The sequence below is a fragment of the Ochotona princeps genome, chromosome 9 (assembly GCF_030435755.1).
Source record: "Ochotona princeps isolate mOchPri1 chromosome 9, mOchPri1.hap1, whole genome shotgun sequence".
NCBI classification, from domain to species: domain Eukaryota; kingdom Metazoa; phylum Chordata; class Mammalia; order Lagomorpha; family Ochotonidae; genus Ochotona; species Ochotona princeps.
In genome coordinates, this window is record NC_080840.1 from 1,467,671 (window position 1) to 1,492,665 (window position 24,995).

The 24,995-nt window shown below is 55.5% G+C and overlaps 1 protein-coding gene across 2 annotated transcripts in view; it reads left to right on the top strand.

The window, feature by feature from the left end:
• The window catches only part of TRAPPC9 (trafficking protein particle complex subunit 9), a 358,840-nt gene that overhangs the window by 37,278 nt on the left and 296,567 nt on the right, over positions 1-24,995 (top strand). For both annotated transcript variants that reach the window (XM_058668446.1, XM_058668447.1), the window contains 2 exons: positions 6,050-6,193; positions 13,316-13,442. In XM_058668446.1, coding sequence (XP_058524429.1) covers positions 6,050-6,193; positions 13,316-13,442 — 271 coding nt within the window. The remainder of the gene's footprint in view (positions 1-6,049; positions 6,194-13,315; positions 13,443-24,995) is intronic.

Here is a 24,995-nt window from a genome sequence, read left to right on the forward strand (position 1 = left end):
CCCTTCAGGTGTATCGCTTAAGGCTTCAGTTCGTCACACTCACATCTCCGCAGGGCTTCATGAGTTCATTACTGCTTTAAGTAGACTTTTTTTTTTTTAAAAGATTTATTTATTTTTTTTTGGGAAGTCATATTTACAGAGAGGAGGAGAGACAGAGAGGAAGATATTCCATCCATTGATTCACTCCCTGCTGCCAGCAATGGCCGGAGCTGTGCTGATCTGAAGCCAGGAGCCTGGAGCATCTTCCAGATCTCCCACTCAGGTGCAAGGTCCCGAGGCTTTGGGCCGTCCTCGACTGCTTTCCCAGGCCACAGGCAGGGAGCTGGATGGGAAGTGGAGCTGCCGGGATAAGAACCGGCGCCCATATGGGATCCCAGCACATTCAAGGCGAGGACTTTAGCCTCTAGACCACCGTGCGGGGCCCAAGTAGACTTCATTTTTTAGAGGAACTTGAGGTTGTGAGCTGACCTGACGGCTGGTAGAGCATTCTGCTGGGCCCGCCTTGCCCTGGGCATCACTTGCCCTACTGTCCGCACCTCTGTGTGGGCTCATGTCGGTGTCTGCCTGGCTGGGTCCTGGGTGGGTGCTGCGGCCCCCTTGTTGAAGTGCATGAAGTTCCCTTTGTGTCTTTCCTTTGGTGGAACCTCTGTCTTATTGGCATTGAGTTAAAGTGTTGGCTATGACAAGGTTATTTGCATGTTCATATGAGGACTCTGTTTTTCCTTTGAAAGATTTATTTGTTTTTATTGCAAAGTCAGATATACAGAGAGGAAGAGAGATAGAAAGATCTTCTGTCCACTGGTTCACTCCCCAGGTGGCCACACTGGCTGGAGCTGAGCTGATCTGACCCAGGAGCCTGGAGCCTCTTCTGGGTCTCCCACACAGATGCAGGGTCCCAAGGCTTTGGTCCATCCTTGACTGCTTTCCCAGGCCACAGACAGAGAGCTGGATGGGAAGCGGGGCTGCCAGAACACAAACCAGTGCCCATATGGGATCCCAGTACTCATGCAAGACGATGACTTTAGCCGCTAGGCTACTCCTCCGTGATTTTTTTTAAAGATATTTTTGTTTATTTGAAAGGCAGTTACCGAGGGTGGAGAAGAGATCGGGAGAGTGAACTAGCGATTGATCTCCTTTCCCTGTTTAATCTTCAAATGGCTAGGCCAGGAGCTTCTTCCAGGTCTCCTAGGTAGGTACAGGGGCTTGAGCCATCTTCTGCTGCTTTCCCAGGCACATGAGCAGGGACCTGGATGGGAAGCGGAGCAGCCTGGGCTCGAAGCGGCGCCCATGTGGGGTGGCAGCATCGAGATGGAGGCATAGCGGCACGGCCGTGCCAGCCCCAGGGCCATTTCCAAGTGCAGGTCCTTGCTGCTGCTGCCCGCATGGCATCCATTTGCTGGTCCCTTTGACTGACTCCTGATTTTATTCCCAGCAGCACTTCTTCTAGTCTGAGTGCAGTTGGAAGAGCCCTTGGGGGCTCGTTGAGCCCGTCCAGCTGCAGGGCAGTGTCTGTGGTGGTGTCCCTGTGAACCCCTCGCAGGGTCGCACCTTGGGAGCAGTGAGGGCCACACGATGTCAGCATCTGTGGATACACTTTGTTTCCTGCCCTGCTGTTTACATTTGACAGAGGAAGCATATTTCTCTTTGAAAATAAAGACAGGCTGGCACCCAAGGATTTGTACCGGGGTATGTAGCCCTGTGTCTCCACGAGCGATTATTTTGAGGAAAAGGGTCAGGGCCCGAACTCAAGTGAAGTTAAAATGGAAACGCCAACTGGCCATGTGTTTGTAAAGCTTTGTGTATTTTTATTTACTTGCAGGACAGAGAAAGTGTGATTTCCTGTCTGCTGATTGATTCCCCAAGTGGCCACCGCATCCTAGCAGGGTGACCAAGGCCCAGGCACAGGGGTGGGTCATCACCTGCCACCTTCTAGGGTGCCTGAGGAGGAAGCCTGGTGGGGAGCAGGGGTGCTAGGACTTCAGCCCGGCCCTTGGACGTGGGATGCAGCCATCCCCAGGGGCGGGTTCGTGTGCTTTGCCACCACGCCTGTCCTGGCCTGCGTGTGATTTTAGCAGGTACTAGAAATCACTTTTGACTCAATTTCCACCATGGCCCTGGGGTCACTGTCCACATTCTCAGAGAAATGGGCGTCTCGAGCCCCATGTCTGCAAAGTGTCCGTGTGCTCAGGCCGGTGGCTCCTTGGGCGGCCCTCTTGAGGTGAGGGCTGCGGGTGAGCTGGCGTCCCAGACTGCGAGCTTGCGTCTCTGTTTTCTTGGGGTTGCCCTGTTTGAAGATGGTTGCTGGTGCCTTTTTGGTCAGCTTTTCCCTGAGCGAAGGCTCCGAGGAAGGAGGCTGATGAGAAGAGGTTTGCTAGCAGGTAGTGGCTGTGCATAGGAGGTATGCCAAGTGGGTCAGTCTGGCCACCGATAGTATGGAAAGCTTCATTCCTGGGTTGTTTGCTGCAAACCTTTCTTTTTTTAAAAAAGATTTATTTATTATTTTTATTGCAAAGTCGGATATACAGAGAGGAGGAGAGATAGAGAGGAAGATCATCCGTCTGATGACTCACTCCCCAAGTGACTACAACAGCCGGTGCTGTGCTGATCCGAAGTCATGAGCCAGGAGCTTCCTCCAGGTCTCCCACGCGGGTGCAGGGTCCCAATGCATTGGGCCGTCCTCAACTGCTTTCCCAGGCCACAAGCAGGGAGCTGGATGGGAAGTGGCGCTGCCAGGGTTAGAACCGGCGCCCATATGGGATCCTGGAGTGTTCAAGGTGAGAACTTTAGCCACTAGGCCATTGTGTTGGGTCCTGCAAATCTCTGTTAAGAAAAAACACCAAAAAAACAAACAAAAATCCATGCTCTATAGGCGGAACCCTCTGAATCCCATGGAAATCATGACTTGTGTGCCACATGCTGCTGGCAGCATTGGCACTCGCTCTTAGTCCTAAGTGCTTACAGAGGGAGCTAGATCGCTGTCCACCTGAGGACAAGCAGCGGTGTTCCTCCAGACCTCACGCATGAAAACCTCGACAAGGCAGCGAGAGATTAAACTGCCTCTCTTTGAGACCACAGTTAGCTCTGGCATAATACTGATTGAGCTGAAAAAGAAAGAAAGAAACCAAACAAAACCTTTCCTTTTTGTCTGATCTCTGAGCCAGCTTCGACAGCATGGGAGGGTTGCAGTAACTCATCTTGCTTTCCTCCTTGTGGTTGTTATGTGTGAAATGTGTGTCCCTGGGACATACACTTGTGTACAGGGTAGTAGGCCTGTCATCTGTGTATGTCTGGTCAGCTCCAGGAATTTCAGTCCATAGCTCCTTACAAGATGGTTGAAGTGTGTACCAGCAGGAGGGTTGCCAGGGGCCGGTCACGCAGACAAGTGCCAAGGAAGGCTTCTTGCCTTGGCCCCACGGGCACTGTGAGTTCCGTTCACCCCTCGCAGGAAGCCTTCATGGTGAAGCACGGGGTCTGCCTGTCCCCCTCCCTCCTTGAGTATGTATGTTGAAGAGCAGGTGGGTTTTCCTTCCTGTGACCCCGCACTTAGTATGTGCCAAGCTGCAAGGCATCAGGGCGGAACCAGCTCTGGTTTCCAACAAGGTGAAGCGTGTGAGTGTCTGTGCCTGTCAGATAGCTCCCACGGGTCAAAGTGTGTACGTGGCCCAGGGATGTGGGCTGAAAGTGTCTGGACATCTGTGTGGGTGATGGGGCCAGGGGAAGAAGAGGCCAGCAAGGCTAGCCTTAGCGGAACTCCCTCAGCAGAGCCTTCCATCTGCAGGCGGCAGGCAGGTGTGGGGCCAAGCAGTGACGATGCTGGGGTGCTGGTCCCACACATTGGAGTAGCTGGGATCCCGTCCGGGGTCTGGCTCCCCATTCCAGCTTCCTGATGCACTGCACCCCCCCCCCCCGGGAGGGCAGCTGGTGGTGGCACAGGTAGTTGGGATCCTGATCCCTCTGCAGGAGACATTGGTTGCACTCTTGGCTCCTGGCTCAGGCTGGCTGAGCTCCAGCCCTTGTAGGCATTTGGGAAGTGAACCAGTGGGTTGGTAATTCAATGAATGAATGGAGGAGTTGGCCAGCAGTTGGGGATGGAATGAGGAGGGGTCTCCAGTGCCTACTAGGAGTAGTACAGGAGGCGGCCTCTCCTCTCCTGCTGGTTCAGCACCCAGTCCCTTCTGAGCGCCTGAATCCTGCAGGCTCCGTCCTGGGGTCTGCAAAGGAATGACATGTAGGCTGCACACGGCTTGTCATCTTACCCTGTAACTCATCGGTGGACTCTGAAACTGGAGGACGTGTTCCTGATGCAGCAGTGCGGCAGGAAGGGTCCCCAGCCGGAGCCCAGAGGGGCGGCGGTGTGTGGGCTGAGTAATCAACAGCAGCGGCTGGGCCTTGTGTCGGGCTGTGTAGACAGACCACTGGGGGCTCAGAGGCCCTTCAGCGTCGGGCAGCTGCCTCCCTCTCCCTGAGCTCTCACCCCTGCGCTGTCTCAGGGCAGTGCAGGTCCCCGAGAGCAGGCGCCTCATCCCTGCCCTGGGTCCTGTCCGGGGGGCCTTGCTAACCGACCCACCACTGAGACTCAGACTTCCGTGGATGTTAGTTTTTATCTCTGAAGAGCACCTGTATGCATTTTCTTTTTTTATTTTTAAAAGTCAAAATTAAGGAGAGATCCTCCATTTGCCTGGTCATTAAGCTGGCCACCGTGGCCGGCACTGTGCCAGGCTGAAGCCAGGAGCTTCACCTGGGTCTCGGCTGTGGCTGGCAGGGACCCAGGCACTTAGGCCATCTTCTGCTTTCCCAGCTATGAGCAGGGAGCTGCATCTGCAGTGGAGCAGCCGGGACACGGACTAGTTTCATAGATGGCTTTCCCTGCTAGGCCACGGCGTCGGCCCCACAGGGCTGCTTGTCAGTGTGCCTGTGCGTCCGGTGTCTCCACCTGTGCTGTCAGATTGCCAGGCTATTCTGGAAGGACCAGTTCCGCCAGTCCTCTGGTTTAGCTGCCCGCTTTGCTGCATTTTTCTCAGACTTCCGAGACATGTTGAACCTTTTAGTTTCATGTCCTTGGAAGTTTATGGTGAAGGCCCACCAAAGACCAGTGTTTTCTTGAAAGAAATTATGCTGGGAACTCCATGGTGTTGAAAATGTAACCTTTAGTTCTAAAGTTTATACTGTTCCCTGAGTGGGACATTTTTGAAAGCATGTCTGTAGAGAAGATAGGAAGTTTGAGGGTATTTCAAAAATTTTGCCAAAAGTGGAATTCAGAGATGAATTTCTGGGACCAGTGTTGTGGCCTAACGGGTCAAGCTTCCAATTGCAGTGCTGGTATTGCACATGGGTGCCAGCTCAAGTCCTTGCTGCCCCACCTCCCATCCGGTTGTTTGCTAATGTGTTTGGGAAAGCAGAGGATGGCTCAGATGCCTAGACTGCTGTGTCTGTGTGGGAGACGCGGATAGCATGCCTGGCTTCTGGCTCAATCCCAACTGTTGTGGCTATTTGGGGAGTGAACCAGCAGCTGGAAGAGTACTCACACTCACACAAACACACAAGCTTTTTGTCTGTCTATCTGTAACTCTGCCTTTCAAACAAATGAAGTAAGTCTAAAAAAGGAAAAGATTATTCTGTTGCAAAGATGTTGAAAACCATGTGTAGACAGAGTCCTCAGAAACTTCGTGGAAAATGTGGGACACAGCATGAGCTGCAAAGTTTGTTTTTGCGCTAAAATAAAATGCTCTTTTCAATCCGTGTGCCCATGAACTTGTTGAGGCACACTCAGATGTTTTGACATGAGGCCGGCTTTAACATACAGAGAGCTGGCCTCCCCGCAGCTCCTCGCCAGTGTCGGTGAGCTTCGCTTGGTTGTCCCAGCGTGTGACAGCGGAGGCACCGTCTGCGCTGTCTGTGACTGTGTCTCCCGCCCTGCGGCCTTGCGGGGCCCGCACTGACACTGCCCCCTTTCACTGCAGGCACGCACAGGGGCTGGGCTGTCTGTGACTGTGTCTCCCGCCCTGCGGCCTTGCGGGGCCCGCACTGACACTGCCCCCTTTCACTGCAGGCACGCACAGGGGCTGGGCTGCCGTGCAGATGCGCTTGCTGCATGAGCTTGTCTACGCCTCCCGGAGGATGGGGAACCCGGCTCTCTCCGTGAGGCACCTGTCCTTCCTCCTGCAAACCATGCTGGACTTCCTGTCTGATCAAGGTCGGTTTAAGCCGGGGTTTGGGTTTTCATGGGGACGCTGAGACCAGCCCTGGCCCTGCAGGTCACCTCTCCTTCTTCCTCAGCCCCTTTGCCAACTGCTCTGCTTGCTGTCTGAGCACTCGCCCCGGCCTCCCACGTGCACCCGTGTCTGTGCCTCTGTAGTACAAATTGTGGTTGTCGCAGACTCAGTCACGGTGTGGTGCAGCCCATTCAGACGTGCAGCAGGACCCCCTTGGCAATGGGGCCCAGCTGCTGCCCCTTGTGCCACCTTCTGGCCCTGCCCCACGTGTCCTCCCAGGGTGCGATATGGGGGTCCCGCTGCCCAGGGCTACCATCACGAGGCTGTGCCAGCCGCACTGGAAGCCTGTTGGTTGTGCTTATGCCAGGGAGGCATGCTTGTTATTTGAAAAGACAAGGATGGGGCGAGATGGGAGACGTCAGAGTTCATTTCTGCAGCTGCTCCTTCATAGCACCATCAGCTCACTGCTTTGTGAGTCGTCCCCAAGAAACCACATGACAGGTTTGCTGTCTGTCGCTGTCATGGCCCGTGGGAGCTGGCCGGGCAGGGCTTTGCTCCACTGGGGCCTGATCTTGGTGGTGTGGTCTCTTGGAAAGCGCTCTGCAGGCCAGTGGCTGCACCTGGGAGCCACGGCTGTGTCTTCCACTCAGGAGCTCGCTGGTCCCGCTGTGTCACACAGCCCACTGGGCTGGCCCCTTCACGCTGCCAGTGCCACCTCGTGGGGCCAGAACCCGGGGGAGTGTCCCTCACCTCCCAGTGCGTGGATTTGTAGTGGGTTTCTCAGGGTGAGACCATGTCTATTTGGAATAGATGGTGTGGAGTGGGGGTTCGCCGTGGCATTTTCCACAGTCACGGTTCTGTTCCTGACCTCTGTACTCCAGCTCCCACTGAAGGCTGACCAGGCTGGTCACGCGAGCCCCACATCACCGCTCCCTCAGTTGGATTTTCTGTCTGTTCCTCCTGGGGCTTCCTGTCCACATTGCTGCCTTTGCGGCCTTGGAAGCTGGAGGCTGTTTTTTTTCTTTTTTTCTTTCTTTCTTTCTTTTTTTTTTTTTTTTGCTTGTTTGTTTGTTTAAACATTTTTAAAATTTATTTTTATTGGAACGGCAGATTTGCATAGAGAAGGAGAGACAGAGAGAAAGATCTTCAGTCTGCTGGTTCACTCGCTAACTGGCCACAATGTCTGGAGCTGAGGTGATCTGATGCCAAGGCCCAGCAGCCTCTGCTTTCCTGTGTGGGTGCAGGGTCCCAAGGCCTTGGCCATCTTCTGCTCGTCTGCTTCCTGCTGTGATGGCCCTGGATTTACTGTCCGGCACCTCTTGCTAGGACAGGTGCAGCACACTGGGCGTCATGGCCTGTTCTCGGGCTCAGCCCTCCCCACCCGCTTGGCGCAGGGAAGGCCGAGTCTGTGCCATCTTCTCAGCTTGTGAGCTGGGAACCTGTGGGAACCTGTGGGGACCCTTGGGAACCCTTGGGAACCCTTGGGACCCGTGGGAGCCTGTGGGAGCCTGTGGGAGCCCGTGGGGACCCGTGGGAGCCCGTGGGAACCCGTGGGACCCGTGGAAACCTGTGGGAGCCCGTGGGAACCCGTGGGAGCCTGTGGGAACCCGTGGGGACCCGTGGGCTGCCCTGGTGTACGCTCTGGAGACACTTGTGGCTTGCTTCAAGCCATCTCTTCCTCCTGGTTTCTTGTTTGTTTCCCTCTAGACAGTGCGCACTTGATGCGTAGCAGGAGCTGTCCTGGAGTTCCGTGCCGTCCCTGTCTGTGTGTGCTCTCCTCCGGTCCCTTCCCCATTCCCCTATTGTTGAGAAGTGGCCAGTTTTTTTCTCCGCTCTCTTACTAACCTGCCTTAGTTCTTGATTCTGTTGATTTCCCTGGGTCCTGGAGTCCAGTAGCCACCTGTTCCCCCCCGAGGTGGCAGGCACCCAGCAACAGGGGGCTTGCTCTGAGCCTTTCCCTGTTTCGGGCACTGCGTTTACCTGGAAATCATTGGTCAGTGTGGGGGCTGGGCCTTTCCTGAGTTACTGCTGAAGGTGTGACAGCTGACGCCTCCCTGGCTGAGGGAGACCCAGGGGTGCTGGGAAGAACTGGGGGTGACATCAGGTGGGGTCCTCCGCACAGGATGCTGGGTTGACCTGTTAAGTGAATGTGGTGTGGAATATGGACACGTGGAGAAGTGCAGACAAGCTGTTTCATGGGTGAGTCTGTGTGGGCCTCGGCTTCCTCTGCTGTTACACTGTCCCTGGTAAGTCCTTAGTGACACTTGTCACTCCCGACGCTGCCAAGATCATCTAGGGTGCAGGAGTGCCCATGAGCTGCCAGACACTGATGCCTTCTGTGGAACCATGTTCTCACCTGGTTCCTTTTTAGGGAAGCTTCCTGAAAATTCAAGTTGAAGCATTAAAAAAATGTATTGATTTGAGAGGCGGAGTGACAGAGAAAGGGAGAGGGAAAGAGATTGCTCCTTTGTCGTCTGGGTCACTGTGGTGCTGCAGTTAACCAGGGCTGGGCTGGGGCTGGGCCGGGGCTGGGCCGGGACTGGGCAGGGGCTGGGCCGGGGCTGGCCCGGGGCTGGCCCGGGGCTGGGCCGGGGCTGGGCCGGGGCTGGCTCGGGGCTGGGCCGGGGCTGGGCCGGGGCTGGGCAGGGGCTGGCTCGGGGCTGGGCAGGGGCTGGGCAGGGGCTGGGTCGGGGCTGGGCAGGGGCTGGCTCGGGGCTGGGCAGGGGCTGGGCAGGGGCAAAGCCAGGGCTGGGCAGGGGCTGGGCTGGGGCTGGGCAGGGGCTGGCCCGGGGCTGGGCAGGGGCTGGGCCAGGGCTGGGCCAGGGCTGGGCAGGGTCTGGCTCGTGGCTGGGCCTGGGCTGGGCAGGGGCTGGGCAGGGGCTGGGCCAGGGCTGGGCAGGGGCTGGCTCGGGGCTGGGCCAGGGCCGGGGCAGGGGCTGGGCAGGGGCAAAGCCAGGAACCCAGAATTCCATGCAGGATTCCCATGTGTCCATTTGCAGTGTTAATGTGCTGTAGGCTTTATAACCATTACATCATAATCAATAGGGTTTTGTTTTTAACATTTATTTATTTTTATTGCAAAGTCAGATATACAGAGAAAAGGAGAGACAGAGAGGAAGATCTTCCATCCAATGCTTCACTCCCCAAGTGGCCGCAACAGCTGGAGCTGAGCCGATCTGAAGCCAGGAGCCAGGAGCTTCCTCCAGGTCTTCCACTTGGGTGCAGGGTCCCAAAGCTTTGGGCCGTCCTCGACTGCTTTCCCAGGCCACAGGCAGGGAGCTGGATGGGAAGCAGAGCCACCGGATTAGAACAGGCTTCCATATGGGATCCTGGTGCGTTCAAGGCAAGGACTTTAACCACTAGGCTATTGTGCTGGGCCCAATTAGTAGGTTTTAATTGTTTATGAATTCTTGATTATTGTTTGTATGAAAGATTTATGTATTTATTTGAAAGGTACAATTAGAGAGAGAACTGGTTTGTTCTCGGGATGGCTGCAGTGACCGGGGCTGGGCCAGGACCATATCAGGAGCCAGGAGCTCCTCCCCTCCCGTGGAGGTGGCAGGAATCCAGGTACTGGGGCCATCACCCTCTGCTTTTCTGGGGCGTCAGCAGGGAACTGGATCACTAGTGGAGCAGTGCAGGCGTCGGCTGAACCCCCTGAGCCACACCGCCAGCCCCAGGTCTCTTGTTAAGGTACTTTCTCCATCTGTGAGTCATATCAGGCTCTCTAGAGCTACTTAGCATCTTTCTAGGTGGTGCTTTATGTAGGTGATTATATAATATGCTGATGGGTTTGCATAATTGCTTTTCATTTGGGTAGAAGATGTTTATATACTTCAGAGGAAAATATTTAGTCTCTTCGTCTTCGTGTATGATTGCTAAGCAGGGGCTCTCACCTGTCGGGTGTAACCTACGATCGGGCCACGGGAGGCAAGGGGGGGCCTCGTGCCTGTCACCAGTGTCCCCAGGTTTGTCTCATCAGTCCCCTGCATGCCAGAGGCACCTGTTGTCTGTGTCCGCTGTGGTCAGACCATCAGGCCGCCCGGACTTAGGCACAGAGTCGGGAATAACAGAGTTGGTTTTTCTTTCTCTCCGCTGTCGGTGTTTGACTTCATGGCATGCTGGGTTGGGGTTTTGTAATGTCTGCCTCTTCTCCCATGCGTTTACAAAGTGGGGCACCACCGGTGGCAGTGTGACAAAATGCAGGGAGCAGGGCTGGGAACTTGTGGCTCTGCATATGGATGTAATTTTGCCACCTGTCACCTCAGTGGCCTCGTGAAAGCCACATGACCTTGGCCAGCCTCAGCTTGCCCATCTGTAGAGTGGGCACTGTGTGTGTAGCAGAACTAGAAGGGGAGCAAAGGGCGTTGCTCAGCAGCACTGTGACCAGGGGACACATGTGGGGGCTTCCCTTGTGGGAGGCTGCAGCATGGTGAATGTATGTCGTTGATGAGGCGGAGCACCTTCCCCGCAGAGCCCTGCTGGCATGCTCACGAGGCCCCTCGGGACTCCAGGAGCCTCACTCTTCCTGCTTCCACTCACCTCTCCACTTGTTGCAATGGGGTCCTGCTGTTGTGGAGTCCACCAGCGACCACCTGCCCACTGCGTCACATCCGCACTCCCCTCTTTCCTTCCCGGGGACCCACACCCCTGTTCCCCTCTCACATCCTGCATCTTTGGGCTTCTCTCCATCTCGTCTTCCTTCCCGCCCTCGGCACCTGCCTTTAATCAGTGTCTGGGGAAATGTTGCCTCTGTGGGTTCCCCCACCCCCATGCCTGGTGCTTCTTCCTGGGCTGTGCTCTTCCTCCCCGAGGGACCCCTCGGTGTCTGTCTGCAGTGGGGTCACCCTGTCCTTCCGTCTCCCACTGGGCCAGGGCTGTGGCCTTTGCTGTCTCCTGCACTTGACCGTCCCGGCTCTTAGCCCGTGCCCAGCACTCTCCCGTCCCGGTGGTCAGGTGTGTGTCTGAGTACTTCCTCTTGTCCACTGTCCCCTGCTCTTGGGCACTCCCAGGGCTTACTCTGCAGCATCAGTGTGCTGCACCTGCTGTGACGTTGGGCTACCCTTCCTGTGGGGTGCTCTGGGGGTCTGCCTTGAGCCTCCTCCCCCTGCCCCCCATTCTCTTCCCTCCCTCCCTCTCTGTGTCCTCCTTGGGTCCCCGTGAGAGGCTGAGGTTTGTCCCTTCAGCTCCGGGAGACAGTGACAACTTCATGCCGTGTTTGGTGTGTGAATTTGGCATTCTTGAAGTGTTTTTTTGTTTGTTTGTTTGTTTCCTTTTTGCTTGGACACGTTGAGGACCAGTCCTTGTCCCCTGTTGTCTGAGCAGTTGTGACTCCCGGAGTGTGTCGTGGGACTCGGGAGCGAAGCTGTCAGGCCAGTACGTTCCTCGGGGGACCTTGAGTTAGAGTCCAGTCCTTTCATGAACGCAGGGCAAGTCGGATTGGCGGCGTTTTTTCTGTTTTCTTTATGTCGTCTTTTTCTTCTCAAGGAATTTGTTTCACTGAAGTTGTCAACAGTGTTGGTATATGGTTGTTAATATGTGCCCTTTAGTTCTAGTATAGGTAATTTGTGTTTTTCTCCTGGGGGTGGCTTATCAATTGTGTGGATTTTTTTTTCAAAGAGCTGAATTTTGACTTGGTTGATTTTAAAAATTGCTCTCGATTGCATCTCTGCTCTGCTCGGTTGGGCTGTGCACCGAGATTCCTTGGCGCCCACCGTGGTAGAGCATCGGCCTCAGCCTCCCGCCCTCCCTCCGTTGCAGCAGCATTGTGTTGCTGTCAGCCTGCTGTTCTCCAGAGCAGGTGACCCTGTGGCTGGCAGTTGGTGCTGGGAGATTGGTATGTGCGTGCTGCCATCACAGGCTCCCACTGGTGGGGACTTCCTAAAGGACAGAAACTGGTTTCCCACAGCTCTCGAGGCTGGCACGCTGAGACCGGGCACAGGTATTGTAGAGGGCTGCACTGGCCAGGGCTGCCTCTGCCCTAGGCTTTCTCCTGTGGCCCAAGGTGAGACTGCCCTGCGTGTGTCCTTCATATCTGCTGCCATAGTGTTTGCCCATTCCTGGGGACAGAGCCTGTGGGACTCACTCACTGCCCAGAAGGTCCCACTGCCAATGCATCGCACTGGGCATGGGGTCCCCAACACAGGAGACTGGGGACCCACATTCAGGCCGTGGCTGGGGTGGCCTGGGGTAGCGCATCCTGTCAGGAATCCCAGGCGTGGCTGCAGAACTTTGCCCCGCCATGGTCTGGAGGCTGTAGTGCGTGTGAAACTGCCTTTGTCTGTGGCCTTGCACGAAGCTTGGAGGAGCTCACAGGAAACTTGCCCAGAGGAAAAGGCGTAGCCACATAGCACAATTATAGGGGTGCCCTGCGGACCCAGCCTAGCGAGATGGCAAAGCCCAGGGCTGCTGGGCTATGTGCACACCATGGAGGGGGTGTATGAGTGCCCATCTGCAGTGCATCATAGCTGAGCAGCACATGGGGTGCAGCGTGGCAGCCAGCCAGCACACGAGGCAGTGTGGCAACTGGCCAGCACACGGGGGTGCGGTGTGGCAGCCGGCCAGCACACAGGGGCAGTGTGGCAACTGGCTAGCACATGGGGGTGCGGTGTGGCAGCCAGCCAGCACATGGGGATGCAGTGTGGCAACTGGCCAGCACATGGGAGTGCGGTGTGGCAGCCGGCCAGCACACAGGGGCAGTGTGGCAACTGGCTAGCACATGGGGGTGCGGTGTGGCAGCCGGCCAGCACACAGGGGCAGTGTGGCAACTGGCTAGCACATGGGGGTGTGGTGTGGCAGCCGGCCAGCACACGAGGCAGTGTGGCCACTGGCCAGCACACGGGGGTGCAGTGTGGCAGCTGGCCAGCACATGGGGATGCAGTGTGGCCACTGGCCAGCTCACAGGGCTGCAGGTGGCACAGCTGGCCAGCACACAGGGGCAGTGCACCTGTTGAGTTGGCTTTCATGCCCAGGCCTGTAGTGGAGCAGCTGCTGGTTGCTGGGCATGTGCACTGTCTGTGCCTCTTGTGGCCTTTGGCCCCATTCTTCCCCTCAGGGGTCTGCCTGTCCAGAAATGAGCCTTTGTTTTGCTCTTATCTTCTCAGAGAAGAAAGACGTGACCCAAAGCCTGGAGAACTACACGGCCAAGTGTCCTGGGACCATGGAGCCCATCACCTTGCCCGACGGCCTCACGCTGCCCCCCGTGCCCTTCACCAAGCTGCCCATCGTCAGGTAGGTGGGCGGGGCACCCCCACCATCGTGGGGGTGTGGGTTCTGCCCCCTGTGGGGTGGTCCGTGACCTCTGCCTTGTGGCAGCAGCCGTCCCAGGATGATGTCGGTGTGACAGTGCAGTGTTGCGAAGGAAGGAGCTGGCTTCCGTTCTCGTCCACGGGAGAGAATTTGTGCGTGCCAGATGAGTGTGGAAGCCTCCCTGTCCCAGCAGTGGGGAGCGGGCCCAGGAGTGGAAGGCCGGGCGTTGGGTCCACGTGGAGTTTAAGCACGACTGAGGCACGGGGGCGGGGTGCTTGTACAAGAGTAGTGCCTAGTCCATTAGAGGGTGGGATGAGACAGGCATTGTAACACTGTCTAACTTGCTCATAACAGAGCAAGCTGTCTGAGGCTGTCACAGTGAGGCAGACGGGGAGGTGGGCTCCCTGCCTCCTGGCTAGTTGCGTGAGGAGACTAGAAGCTCACGGGACTTCCCTTTTACTCATTCTGACAGGGCCTTGGTCCCTGACTACCCCTCAGCCTGTCTCAGCGTCTCAGAGCCTGTGGCATGCCGCTGTGCCCGCAGCTGCACCTCTGTCCAGCTCTGCCTGGGCTGTCAATGAAGCCAGTGTGACCTGGTCCCTCCTAGTCACCCCACTGCATCCTGGCAGGATGAAAGCTTCAGAAGCACACCCTGCCTCTGCCCGGCCCTAGGCCCTGCCTGTACCAGGCTTTCGGCCCTGCCTCTGCCCGGCCCTAGGCCCTGCCTGTACCAGGCTTTCGGCCCTGCCTCTGCCCGGCCCTAGGCCCTGCCTGTACCAGGCTTTCGGCCCTGCCTCTGCCCGGCCTTTGGCCCTGCCTCTGCCCGGCTTTCAGCCCTGCCTCTGCCTGGCCCTCGGCCCCGCTTGTACCAGGCTTTCGGCCCTGCCTGTACCAGGCTTTCGGCCCTGCCTCTGCCCGGCCCTCGGCCCTGCCTCTACTTCAGGAAGATCTTCCCTTCAGGCACTGAAGAAGCGCAGAGAAAGAGATGGATTCTAACTTCTGCTTTATTCCCCAGACACCTGCTGTGGTCCAGTCCGTTCCTGAAGCCTGGGGTCCCCAGTGTGGGTGTGGCAGGAGCCCCATCACCCAAGCCATCGGCAGCTGACCCCCACCGGGGTTTGCCCTAGCGGGTAGCTAAGCCAGACTCTCGGATGTGGGGTGCAGGCGTCTTCCACAGTGTCTTAGCCACTGGGACCGATGCTTGGCCACTCCCCCCAGCCTGTAGACTCATGGTCAGCTGTTGTGCCTGCGTGCAAAACTGGTGCTCTGGCTTCCCTGGGGCAGCGCTGCCTACCACGTGTGGTCCTGGAATTGTCTTCCCACGGGACCATGTCTCCTGCCAGGTTAAGCTTCAGACAGCGGAGGCAGAGGGGGCATCTTTGGAGGCTGGAGCTGACCTTCCAAAGACTGAGCAGAACCTCTGAGATGGGGCGCTATGCCACTGAGTGAGAGGGGGTGCTGTGGCCCCAGGCATGTACAGTCACCTGGTCTCCCTGTCTTCCCTCTCCGTGCCCCAAGATCCAAGCTGTGGGGGCATGGGAGGTCACGGTAGGAACCCAGAAAGGCCTGGCGCAGGAGTGTTTCTGTGGCCTTAGCCCAAGCCATGTGCACCCCAGGATGGGGGCAGGCAGGACCACCTAGCACTCAGGTTCCTGGTGGGTGCCTGAGGGACAGCCCTGAGGCTGCAGGCAGGTTGGGCTGCAGGCTGAAAACTTGCTGTGGCTGGAGCAGGCTGGGTCACGCAGGCCGGCCGAGGAGTTGCGGGCACCAGCATGGACCGGAAGGGAGGGTGTGTCTTGAGTTGGTCTGCGATGGAGGCCTCAAGTGGTGCGTGTTTTATTTAGGATTAAGGGCATGATTTTTTTTTCCCTTTTTTAAATGAAAAGTCTTCTTAATAGCTTTTTTTTTTTATCTGCCTGGAAGCTTGGATCATTTTTAAATTCAGAAAACTTTGTGTAATAGAACACTGTGCACCTCGTGGGACATTCTGCAGCTTTGATGCTGTGACCAGGTGCTTGAGCGCTCAGGCATCTCATCAGTGAAGCTGGCAGGGTTGGTTCTCATGGTCCGGCAGCCACGAAGGGAGGTGGGGGAGAGCAGGCAGGGCCATCGAGGCTGGGCCCTGGCCCCGGGAGTGGAGCTCCTGTGCTTGTTCTCCTCGAGGCTGGGCCCTTGGCCACGGATGAGGCCTCACTAAGCTTCCTCCTCATGCCAGTTAGTCTTGTTTCTGCATGGCTGTAACACACAGGAGCCAGCACCATGCCTGCCTCTCAGCAAATACTCAGTCTCAGCTTTCATAGCTTTCATCATCTTCTTTTTTCTGGAGGAAAGGTGACATTACAGAGAAAGAGAGACCAAGAGAGATGGAGAGAGAGAGAGAGAGAGAGAGAGAGTGTGTGTGTGTGTGTGTGTGAGAGAGAGAGAGAGAGAGAGAGAGAGAGAGAGCGCGCGCGCACTGTCTTGATCTGTTGTTCACTCTCCAGATGGCTGCAACAACCAGGACTGGGCCAAGATCTGGACTGGGTTCAGGGGCCCAAGCATCTGGGTCATCGCCCAGTGCTTCCCTACGTACATTGGCAGGGAGCTGAATTGGAAGTGGGGCAGTGGGATTCGAACCAGCACTCATATGGAATGCAGGCTTTGCAGGCTATGGCTTAATGCACTGGACCACAAAACTGGCTCTGTTTGCTTCTTTCTCGGTTCTGCCCACACTTCACAGCAGTGAATTAGTCACAAAATAGTGTTAGCGGTTTGAACCCTGCACTGCTTGGGAACACAGGCTAGCTTGGGCTCTGGCATGAGCAGCAGGCTCTGGCCTGTGGCACGTGCCTTTTGTAGCTTGTCTGTGAGCGTCCTCTTTCCCTGCCCAGGACTTGGCAGCTTCTGGCAGACCACCCCTGTGGGCCGCCCTGATGCCCTCTACCTGGCCTATGTGGTACCAGGGTGGCAGCCTCAGCTCCCACCCTCACATCCGCATCCCATAGGGTTTAGGAAGAGTCAGAGGAAAGATGGAGTCTTTCCTTTCGGGGCCCTCTACCAGTGTCTACATGCTGTCCACCGCCCGGGTTCCATATCCCCTAATCACACGGCTGCAGTGAGGCCCAGGAAAAGCGGGGAGTGTGCGTTAGGAGTCAGCTTGCACCCCGGGTTCTCTGCATTGGGCGGTAAGCCTGCCCTTGGCACCAGCTGTGCTTAACCTGGCACAGTGGCCAGGTTAAGTGGGCACACAGTAGCGCTCTGGTCAGCAGAGGGAGGCCTTGGCCGCCAAGCCCCCACGGGGTGTGTACGTGTGGCTGTTCTGGGAGCTGGGCTGCATCTGTCAGAACTCGGGACACCTGCCCCAGGGGCTGCCTGTGTGTCTGCCTTCATTGCAGAGTGGGCCTGTTGATTTTATCTGCGGTTAATTTCCATGCGCAGATAAAGTGCTCACTTAATTGAATGTGCTTGCCAGCTTCTGCTTCCGTGCCGTTTTGCACTGTTTACGAAGATAAGGCATGAGGACAGACGTGATGTCCTGGCCTGGTAAGCCTTAGCCTCCAGCGCTTCTCTTGTCCTCATCAAAGTCACATCTCTTCTTTCCAGAGATGTGCTGTGGGCTCTGCGTGCTCCTGGAGCGGGCTGTGTCCCGCGGCCCACCCCATCACGACCCACTCACCGAATCCTGCCCTGCCATCCCACGCGAGGGATCCGACATGGGTGCACCGTCTGCAGCTGTGGAGGGCAGAGGGAAGGGCCACGACCAGCACTTGACTGATGCGTCTCACTTTGAGGCCATGCATCAATAACCTCCCTTAATGTAAAATGGGAAAGGCCGTAGGACGCTGTCCAGTAGATTTGCGACCAGATTCTGTTTTCTGTAATTGATTGGTGGCTCCGGAAGAGCCACTTAACTTCTCCACGCCTTCATCTGCTCTTGCAGAGCGAGGCTGGCAGTGCCAGTCTCCGGTGCAGGCCAAACACGGGGCGGGCGCCGTGCTGTGTCAGCAGCAGCCGTCTGCTGGCCCTTCCAGGAGCTTTCCTGCTAATTAAAGTGACTCTGCGCCTCCTGCGAGCTCATGCTTTTGCCTGTACGCCAAGTATTAAGTTACATCAGCCGAATTCAATCCATCCTCTGAAAATGATGAAAAGTAACTTTATTTACTTTTGAAAATTCATGTTGTTGAGTGCCAGAGCTAGGAAAGGAGGGGTTGGTTCTGTCACATCTCTTTCCTTCTGTTCTTCTGTCCCTCCACCATCCATCGATCGGTCCAGCCTGTCTCCCGCCCTGTCCCTCTGTGTCCGTCGCGTGCTGTGCACCTGTGGTTTCCTGTACTGTGTTACTGTGCGTGCACTGTCCCGAGGCTGACAGTGTCCCTGCTTTGGCTGTTGGGAGCCACTTCCGGCTGGCTCCCTTGCCCCCTGCTCCGCCCCTACCCTCGCCATTCCCTCCCCTCCCCGATTCCTGGCTGCATACTGTGGAGAGGGGAATTAGGTGCTCTGGGTGGCGGGTGTCTGCATCTGTGCCTCATGCCCGCCATGGTCACGTGTGTTTCTACGCACTGAAAGCTGGGAGGTAGGCCTGGCCCACAGCCTGTGTCCGGTCCTGTGGTGTCCTGACAGTTGTCACCAGTTGTTAGGGCCTGTCACTTCCATCTCCTTGTGGAGTTCGGACCACCCACTTGGTTCTGGCCTGTGGTGACTTCAGAAGGGAAAGGTGACAGATGCTCTGTGGTCTGCCTTGGTCAGTAAAGCAGCTCACTGGCCCTTAGGATCTTGGTCTGCTGTGCACTCAGCTCACCCAAAAACAGTTCTAGCAAAGATCATGTAGGCGCATGCTTTGCCTTGTTCACGAGAGCATTTGAAACAGCTTGTGCAAACACTGCGTCAATAAAGAGCTGGAGCAGGGGCTGGCACCACAGTGTGGCAAGCTAAGCCTCCACCTGCGGCACTAACATCCCATGTTACCCTTGTTTCGTATCCTGGCTGCCCTGCTTGCAAGCCAGCTCCCTGCTAATGGCCTGGGGAAAGCAACAGAAGGTAATCCAAGTATTTGGGCCCCTGTACTGGGTCTGGGACCTGGGGGAAGCTCCTGGCTCCTGCCTCCAGCCTGGCCCAGCTCTGGCTGGGGAGAGCCAGTACATGGAAGACCTCTCCTCCCTGTGTCTCCTCTCTCTAACTCTGCCTTTCAAATTATATATATGCACACATACACACATCTATATAATAAAATAAATATATCAATAAAATAAAATAAAGCAAAATATATATTTAAATAAATGTCAGTGCAGCCAGGGTGATGGGAAAGTAAGGGTGAGGTGGGAAAATCAGGGGCGCATGTGGGAGTCCCCAGAAGTCATGAGGTGCCACGTGGGGCTGCAGGTGGGGAGAACATGACTGAGCCACAGCCCCTCTGCCCCGGCAGTGCTGCTGGGTGACCAGGCCCTCCATGCCGGTGGCACTGGGGACGTGCCGTCTTGGCGGTGACAGGGTCAGTGAGGCCACCCCGGGAAGCAGTGGGAGCCCTCCCTCCCAGCGTCCACTGTGGAGGCCTGCTCAAACTGCAGGGCCAGCTGTGCCACGTGGGGGTGGCTGCCTGCCAGCGTCCACTCGCTGTGTGTGCAGCGACAGGCAGACTGCGGCCCTCCTGAGTGGGCTTGCTCCTCCGTGAGGCCTCACCTCACACTCTTTTTTTTTTAAATTTTTTTTATTGTATTGTTGTTGACAATGGTTACATAGTTAATTACGGTTAAAAAAAAAGGTTCGGGGGTATAGGGAAGTGGGTAATACTATTATGTCCATATTGTTTCCATCATGTATCCTAGGTAAAGGGGAATATTGAGGGTGAAGCCACACCCGGTTTCCCGCCCATGCCAAGTCCCAGATGTGGGGCATGCTCTGAGATGTTTGCTCAAGTGGTTTTAATAGTTCTCCAGTTATGAATCGCTGTCAGTTTTGCTCGATGAGGTCGTCCACTGGTTGATATGGTCCATCATAAAGTCTCCATTTGCCCTATATTTCGCTGCGAACAATATACAGCTGAGATGAATGAATGACCTGTTCTGTCTTCTGTCTTTTCTTGGTTAGAGTTCTGAGTCCAGCAGTTCGATTGGGGAGAGCCCCGAAGAAACTTTGAGGTACTCCCAGACTAGATTCTTGTATGTTCTAGAAAGCACAGGGCCCGGCACAGTCCATCACCCCGATCAGTTGGTGGTTTCAATTGCTGGGTTGGTTCTGTTTTCAGTCCCGAGTTGCACTGGAACCAATGGGTGTTGCAGTCCAGTCTGGTTCTGTCCAGCACATACTCGGCCCTTACATCAACCAGTGGGAGCTGCAGCCTAGTCGGGGTGACCCACAGTAACCCCCACCAGGCCCGCTCCCTACCCTGGTTTGCCAGTATGTGTAGCAGAAGACCAGTCTGTCCCCCATCCCATTTGGCTCTTGTACTTGTCAGTGGGTATTAAAGCTTAGTTCCATCTAACCAACTCAACCATCCAGCCCTCACGGATGTTGTTGAGTGCCTCTCTGTCTATCCACCCCAGCCCCCATCCTAGTTTTCATGCCCTCCCGCGGGAGTAGTGACCCAGGAAGGGGGAACCCAGTTTTTCCTTCCCAGGTCTCTCTCACTCCCGGTTTATGCACTCTTTGGGTGGTTCTGTGGTTTGACTTGACAGAATTAGCCTCCAATGCCAGCTGATGCTGTGGCCAAGCCCAAACATCCCTCACCCACTCTAATTTATGCTTGCATTAGCAGGAATAATCAGCCCAGCCTGGCTTTTCCCTGATCTAGTCCACATGCAGCACACAGGTGTTGCAGCCTTGCTTAGTCTGGTCTGTCCCCATCCCAGCCCACGCTCTCCAGTGGGAGTAGCTGTCTGGCGAGGGGACCAGCCCCTTAATCCCCTTGCCAGCTCTGCCCCTCCCTTCCTGGATCTCACGTGTGCTGGTTGGGTGCTGCGGTCAAATCCAGTACAGGCAACCACGCCCTGGCATTCCATAACGTGTGCTGGTTTTGTTGCGACCAGTCCCGGCTCAACCCACACTCTGTTCTGGTGATTGGATTTGCCAGTGGATGACATGAACTGATTCAGCCTGGTCTGCCCCTGACCCATGCCAAATGTGTGCCAGTGGGAAACTTTCCATGGCCTATTCTGGGCTGTTTCCTATCATGCTTCTTGCACTTACTTGCAGGGACTGTGTCCTGCCAGAGGAGTTGCCCAGGCTCCTCCATCAGAACCCCTCCCAATGCCAGATTTTGCACATACCAGGGGGTCCATGAGCCAGCCCTACTCAGTTCACCTCCTGTCCTAGCAGGAACAGTGGCTTTTCTTGGCTGGCTTTCACCCCATTCTGGTTCTTGTTGGATGTTTCAGCCCAGCCATGTCTCGTCCATACCCACATACAGCTCACATATGACATAGTAGGGTGTTGAGACCCAGCCTAGTCAGTCCCACGTCTACCCTGGTTCTCCATGACACCAGATGGTGTTGGGGTCTGGACTGGCCTGGTGCATCCAGTCCCAGCTCACACTAGTGCCTTGGGTGACTGCAACTGTTTCCTAGATAGAACGCAGCCCCCATTCCAGCACACACACCCCTTGGTGGGAACCTCAACCCAGTTAGGGTGTCCCCTTAGCTCCCCATTTGGGCCTGTTCCTAGCCATAAATTGCGCACCTGCCCGTGGTTGCTCTGAGGACCATTAGGTGCAAGAGCCTAGCTCAGTATGACCTGTGCTCCATGCTGGTTTCTAGTTTTGCTTGTAGGCTAAGGTTTGCTTAGTCCTGCCCAGTACATTCCGTTCCATTACCAATTTCATAGCTCAGCGTTGTTAAATGATTAGAAGTTCTTCATTTTTTTTACATATATTTTTATTGCATTTCCTTTTTTAAAAAACTAATTACATTGCATTATGTGATACATTTTTTAATGCACTGGGATTCCCCCCGCCCCTCCCAAAACCCTCCCCCCACAGTGGATTGCTCCACCTTGTTGCATTTCCATAGTTCAAATTCAGTTGACATTCTTTCATTGGAGGTATTTACCAAGCATAAAGTCCAGCATCTTATTGTCCTGGTAAGTTCAATGGTTGATTAGAAGTTCTTCAAAGGAAGAGTTACTGGCATTGGGAATCTTTAGAATTGACTCAGATCCAAGAAACAGTGCGGTCAGCCTGGAGCTACCTAAGCAACGATTCAGACAACCAATACCCCAGAGCTCCCCGGCCGGGTGGCCAGCAGGCACAGCCTGGCACCAAAGGGCGCACTGGCCGCCTGGGCCCAGCTCACCATGAGCACATGGTGGCTGGGATCGGGATCCGAGCTAGACGCTCCCTCCTGCAGCCCACAGCAGCCTCCCGGCTGCTGAAGTTTAAACCCGCAGGCCCAGGGTTGCACCCCACCCCAATCCTGTCCACCGCCCAATGAGGGCAGTGGGTGGGCCCTGGGCCCACCCAGTCCCGGAGTCTACCCCCCTCGGTGTACTCACCTGAAAGGAAGCAGTTCCCGAATCCAGGTGGGCCCAGGCCCAGCTCACCATGAGCACATGGTGGCTGAGCACCCACACTCTTACGGTTCCTGCAGGTGGCAGGAGGAGGTGGCACTGACTGAGGCTGGCAGAGACCTGTCACAGGGCTTGGTCCTCACAGACTGTTGCTGAGTTAGTGTGGAGTGCCTGAACGGAGGCACTGCATATGGGGTGGTCCCTTGTACCTAAGTCTTACTTCTCATTTTTTTCCATTTTTAAAAAAATCGTTTTTACTTGAAAGTGTTGGAAAGATCTTCCACCTTTTGGCTCACTTCCTGGATGGCTGAAATGGCCAGGGCTGGGCTCGGCCAAAGCCAGGAACTTTGACCAGATCCCCCTTGTGGCTGACAGGGGCCCAGGCACTTGGACTGCTGCTGATTTTCCCAGGTACATTGGAAGGGAGTTGGATTGGAAACATTGCAGCCAGGAGACAAAGTGGCAACTCTGCTGGCTAAGCCACACCACTGGTCCACTTCTCTTCATATCTGGTTGAAACAGGATGTTGGTGTTGGCGTCATGTAGGACTTTCAGCCCCAAAGCCAGATGTCAGTGGTATTGAAAAGGTGGACACTTCAGGTAGTGAAGGGGACCCTGCCTCGTGGGGGATCCTGGGTTCTTTTTGGGTTGTCGCTCTGCAAAGGTGGTTTCTGTGAGGTTCGGAAAGCCTGACTCTGGCCCTGCTGCTGTATCCCCTTTCCGGCTGGCCAGGGCTTCCTTGCTCTCTATATTCCCCACCACTGCCGTCTGCCGTCCCCACAGACGTTCTTGGGCTTGAATCTCCAAACCTGTGAGCTATACCACCCTGTCTGCTCTGTGAGTTGGGAAAGCTGATTACCCTGTGCAGTAACCAGTCTTCCTCAGCCACTTGATAGAGTAACCACAGAATCCCCGAGTCTGTCCCCCGGGAGCACGAACTTGACCGCCCAGTTCGGAAGACATTGGCATCCCGTGCTGCCAGTCGACCTGAGAGCTGCCAGGGAGAGCTGAGCAGCCAGTGCCATCGGAGGATGGAGGCCCCTCGTAGCCTGGGGAGCGGCCCACCACACCTGCTGTCTAGGGTTGTCAGGCGGCAGCTGAGCAGTCTCGCGCTACGACCTCCGACTGGGGCCCCCTTCTTTCCTGTGGACGGCTCTCAGGGTTTTTGGGGCAGTAAAAACCATTTTTGCAACTTACAGGAAAACATTTTACCTTTTCTCTGGCATGTGAGAGTCTGAACTAACCTCACCCCTAAATGGTTTAAAGTAATTATGATGCAAGTTAATGATAATAATAATAAAAGGAGACCAAGTGCATTGCTGTTTAATTGTATTGCAGAATTCCATTAATCTAATAGGCACCGAGTGCCCCAGGCGGGCCTAGCCTCAGTCAGGCCCCGTGACCTCACTCGCCAGGAGCTACCAGGAGCTGTGTGGGTGCTGCTGGCCCGAGGCCCGCCCAGGACAGTCAGCTCCCATTAAAAGCCATCGACTTGATTCTGCACAGAACTGCCCGCAGGAGGGCTGATGTGCGTGTGGTAACCAGGAGCTACTCACCAGGCCCAGATAGATGGGCAGATTAGGAACACACGCAGAGGTGCCTACTGGAGGAGACTCAGGAGTGGAGGAGGGGAACCCGTGGATTTTTTTTTTATTTCCCTGAGAAACTAATTCTGAGCTCCTTTTCCCGGCACAGAGCTGCGGGATTCCTGACGGGGCTGCGTGGCCCAGAATCTAGAGCCTCCATGTCGCACAGAGCTTTGAGTGGCCCTGGTACATGTGCGATATGAATGTGTAGTTACGCCGCTTGAGGGAGGGCCGTGGGTGCTTCATCCCAAGGGAGCCGAGAGGTCCAGCATTCAGGTGGGCACGCCTGGATGCTCTTGGCAGGGGTACTACCTGGTCCTACAGCTGCCTGGGTCATACCTCCTGGAAGGGTTTCTCAAACTAGAGCTGGTTACAGCCAGTGAGGGGTGTCTGGTTGCTTTCAGGAGTTTGGTGGGTGATCTTGCCTGGTCCCACAGCGCTTTCCGTGCAGGGGGCCCTGGAGCCAGGCGGCCTCCACACTGCTCCACCCCCCTGGGGCAGGTGAGACCACTGGCACTCCTTGCCCGTTCATCACCTGTGCTGCAGTGCCACCTCCCATGCGTCCCCATGAGTCAAGTCGATGAACTGGGAAGCCAGGAATGGAAGGTGTGCTGTTTGTTCTATTTCCTCTCAACCACTTTGTTTTCTGTCACTTTGCTAATTAGCATCCCATTGTTGAGTTGCCTGATTCTAGTTAGCCACAGGGTACTCAGCAGAGCCAGGTGTTGCAGGTAGCATTTGTGAGCCCATTCCTTCTCTGGGACCCAAACCCCTGGGACCCTGTCCTGCCCCAGGCAGCAGGTGGCATGCTATGAGTTCTGTGACAGTTCGTGCTCAACACGCTCTGTTGTCTTTGGATCAGGAACATTGAACATTTTTTTTTTTGGAGACACATATTCTATAAAGTGTAATTTTTAGGCAAAAATAGATGTATTTATTGAAAGTTAGATTTACAGAGGAGAAATGGAGATCTTCCATGTGCTGGTTTACTCCCCAAATGGCCACCATGGCCAAAGCTGGGCTGCTTGCGAGCCAGGAGCCTGGGCCTTCTTCTGGGTCTCCTGTTCGGGTGCAGAGTCCTGAGCTCTTGGGCCATCCTTTGCTGCTTTCCCATACTATTAGTAGGGGCTTGAATCAGTGGCCATATAAGACGGTGCACTGCAGGTAAAGGCTCAATCTACCCTAAAGCACCGGCCCCCGTGGCAAAAATCTGAGCTTTGACTAGAAAAGGGTGCTTTTCTAGATGATTGTGCTCTTAGAATTCTTTTTTTGTTTAAAAAAAAACACATTTTTTTGGAGAGACAATGTACACATCAAGAAATCCCCATGTGTGTGCATGTGAATTTTCTGTTCACCACCCCAAAACATCATGACTGGTACCCCCAGGAGTCCCTGAATTCTCTTACACATTTAGCGTTGACAGGTAGCGGGGAGACAGAGAGAAAGAGAAAGAGAGAAAGAGAGAAAGAAAGAG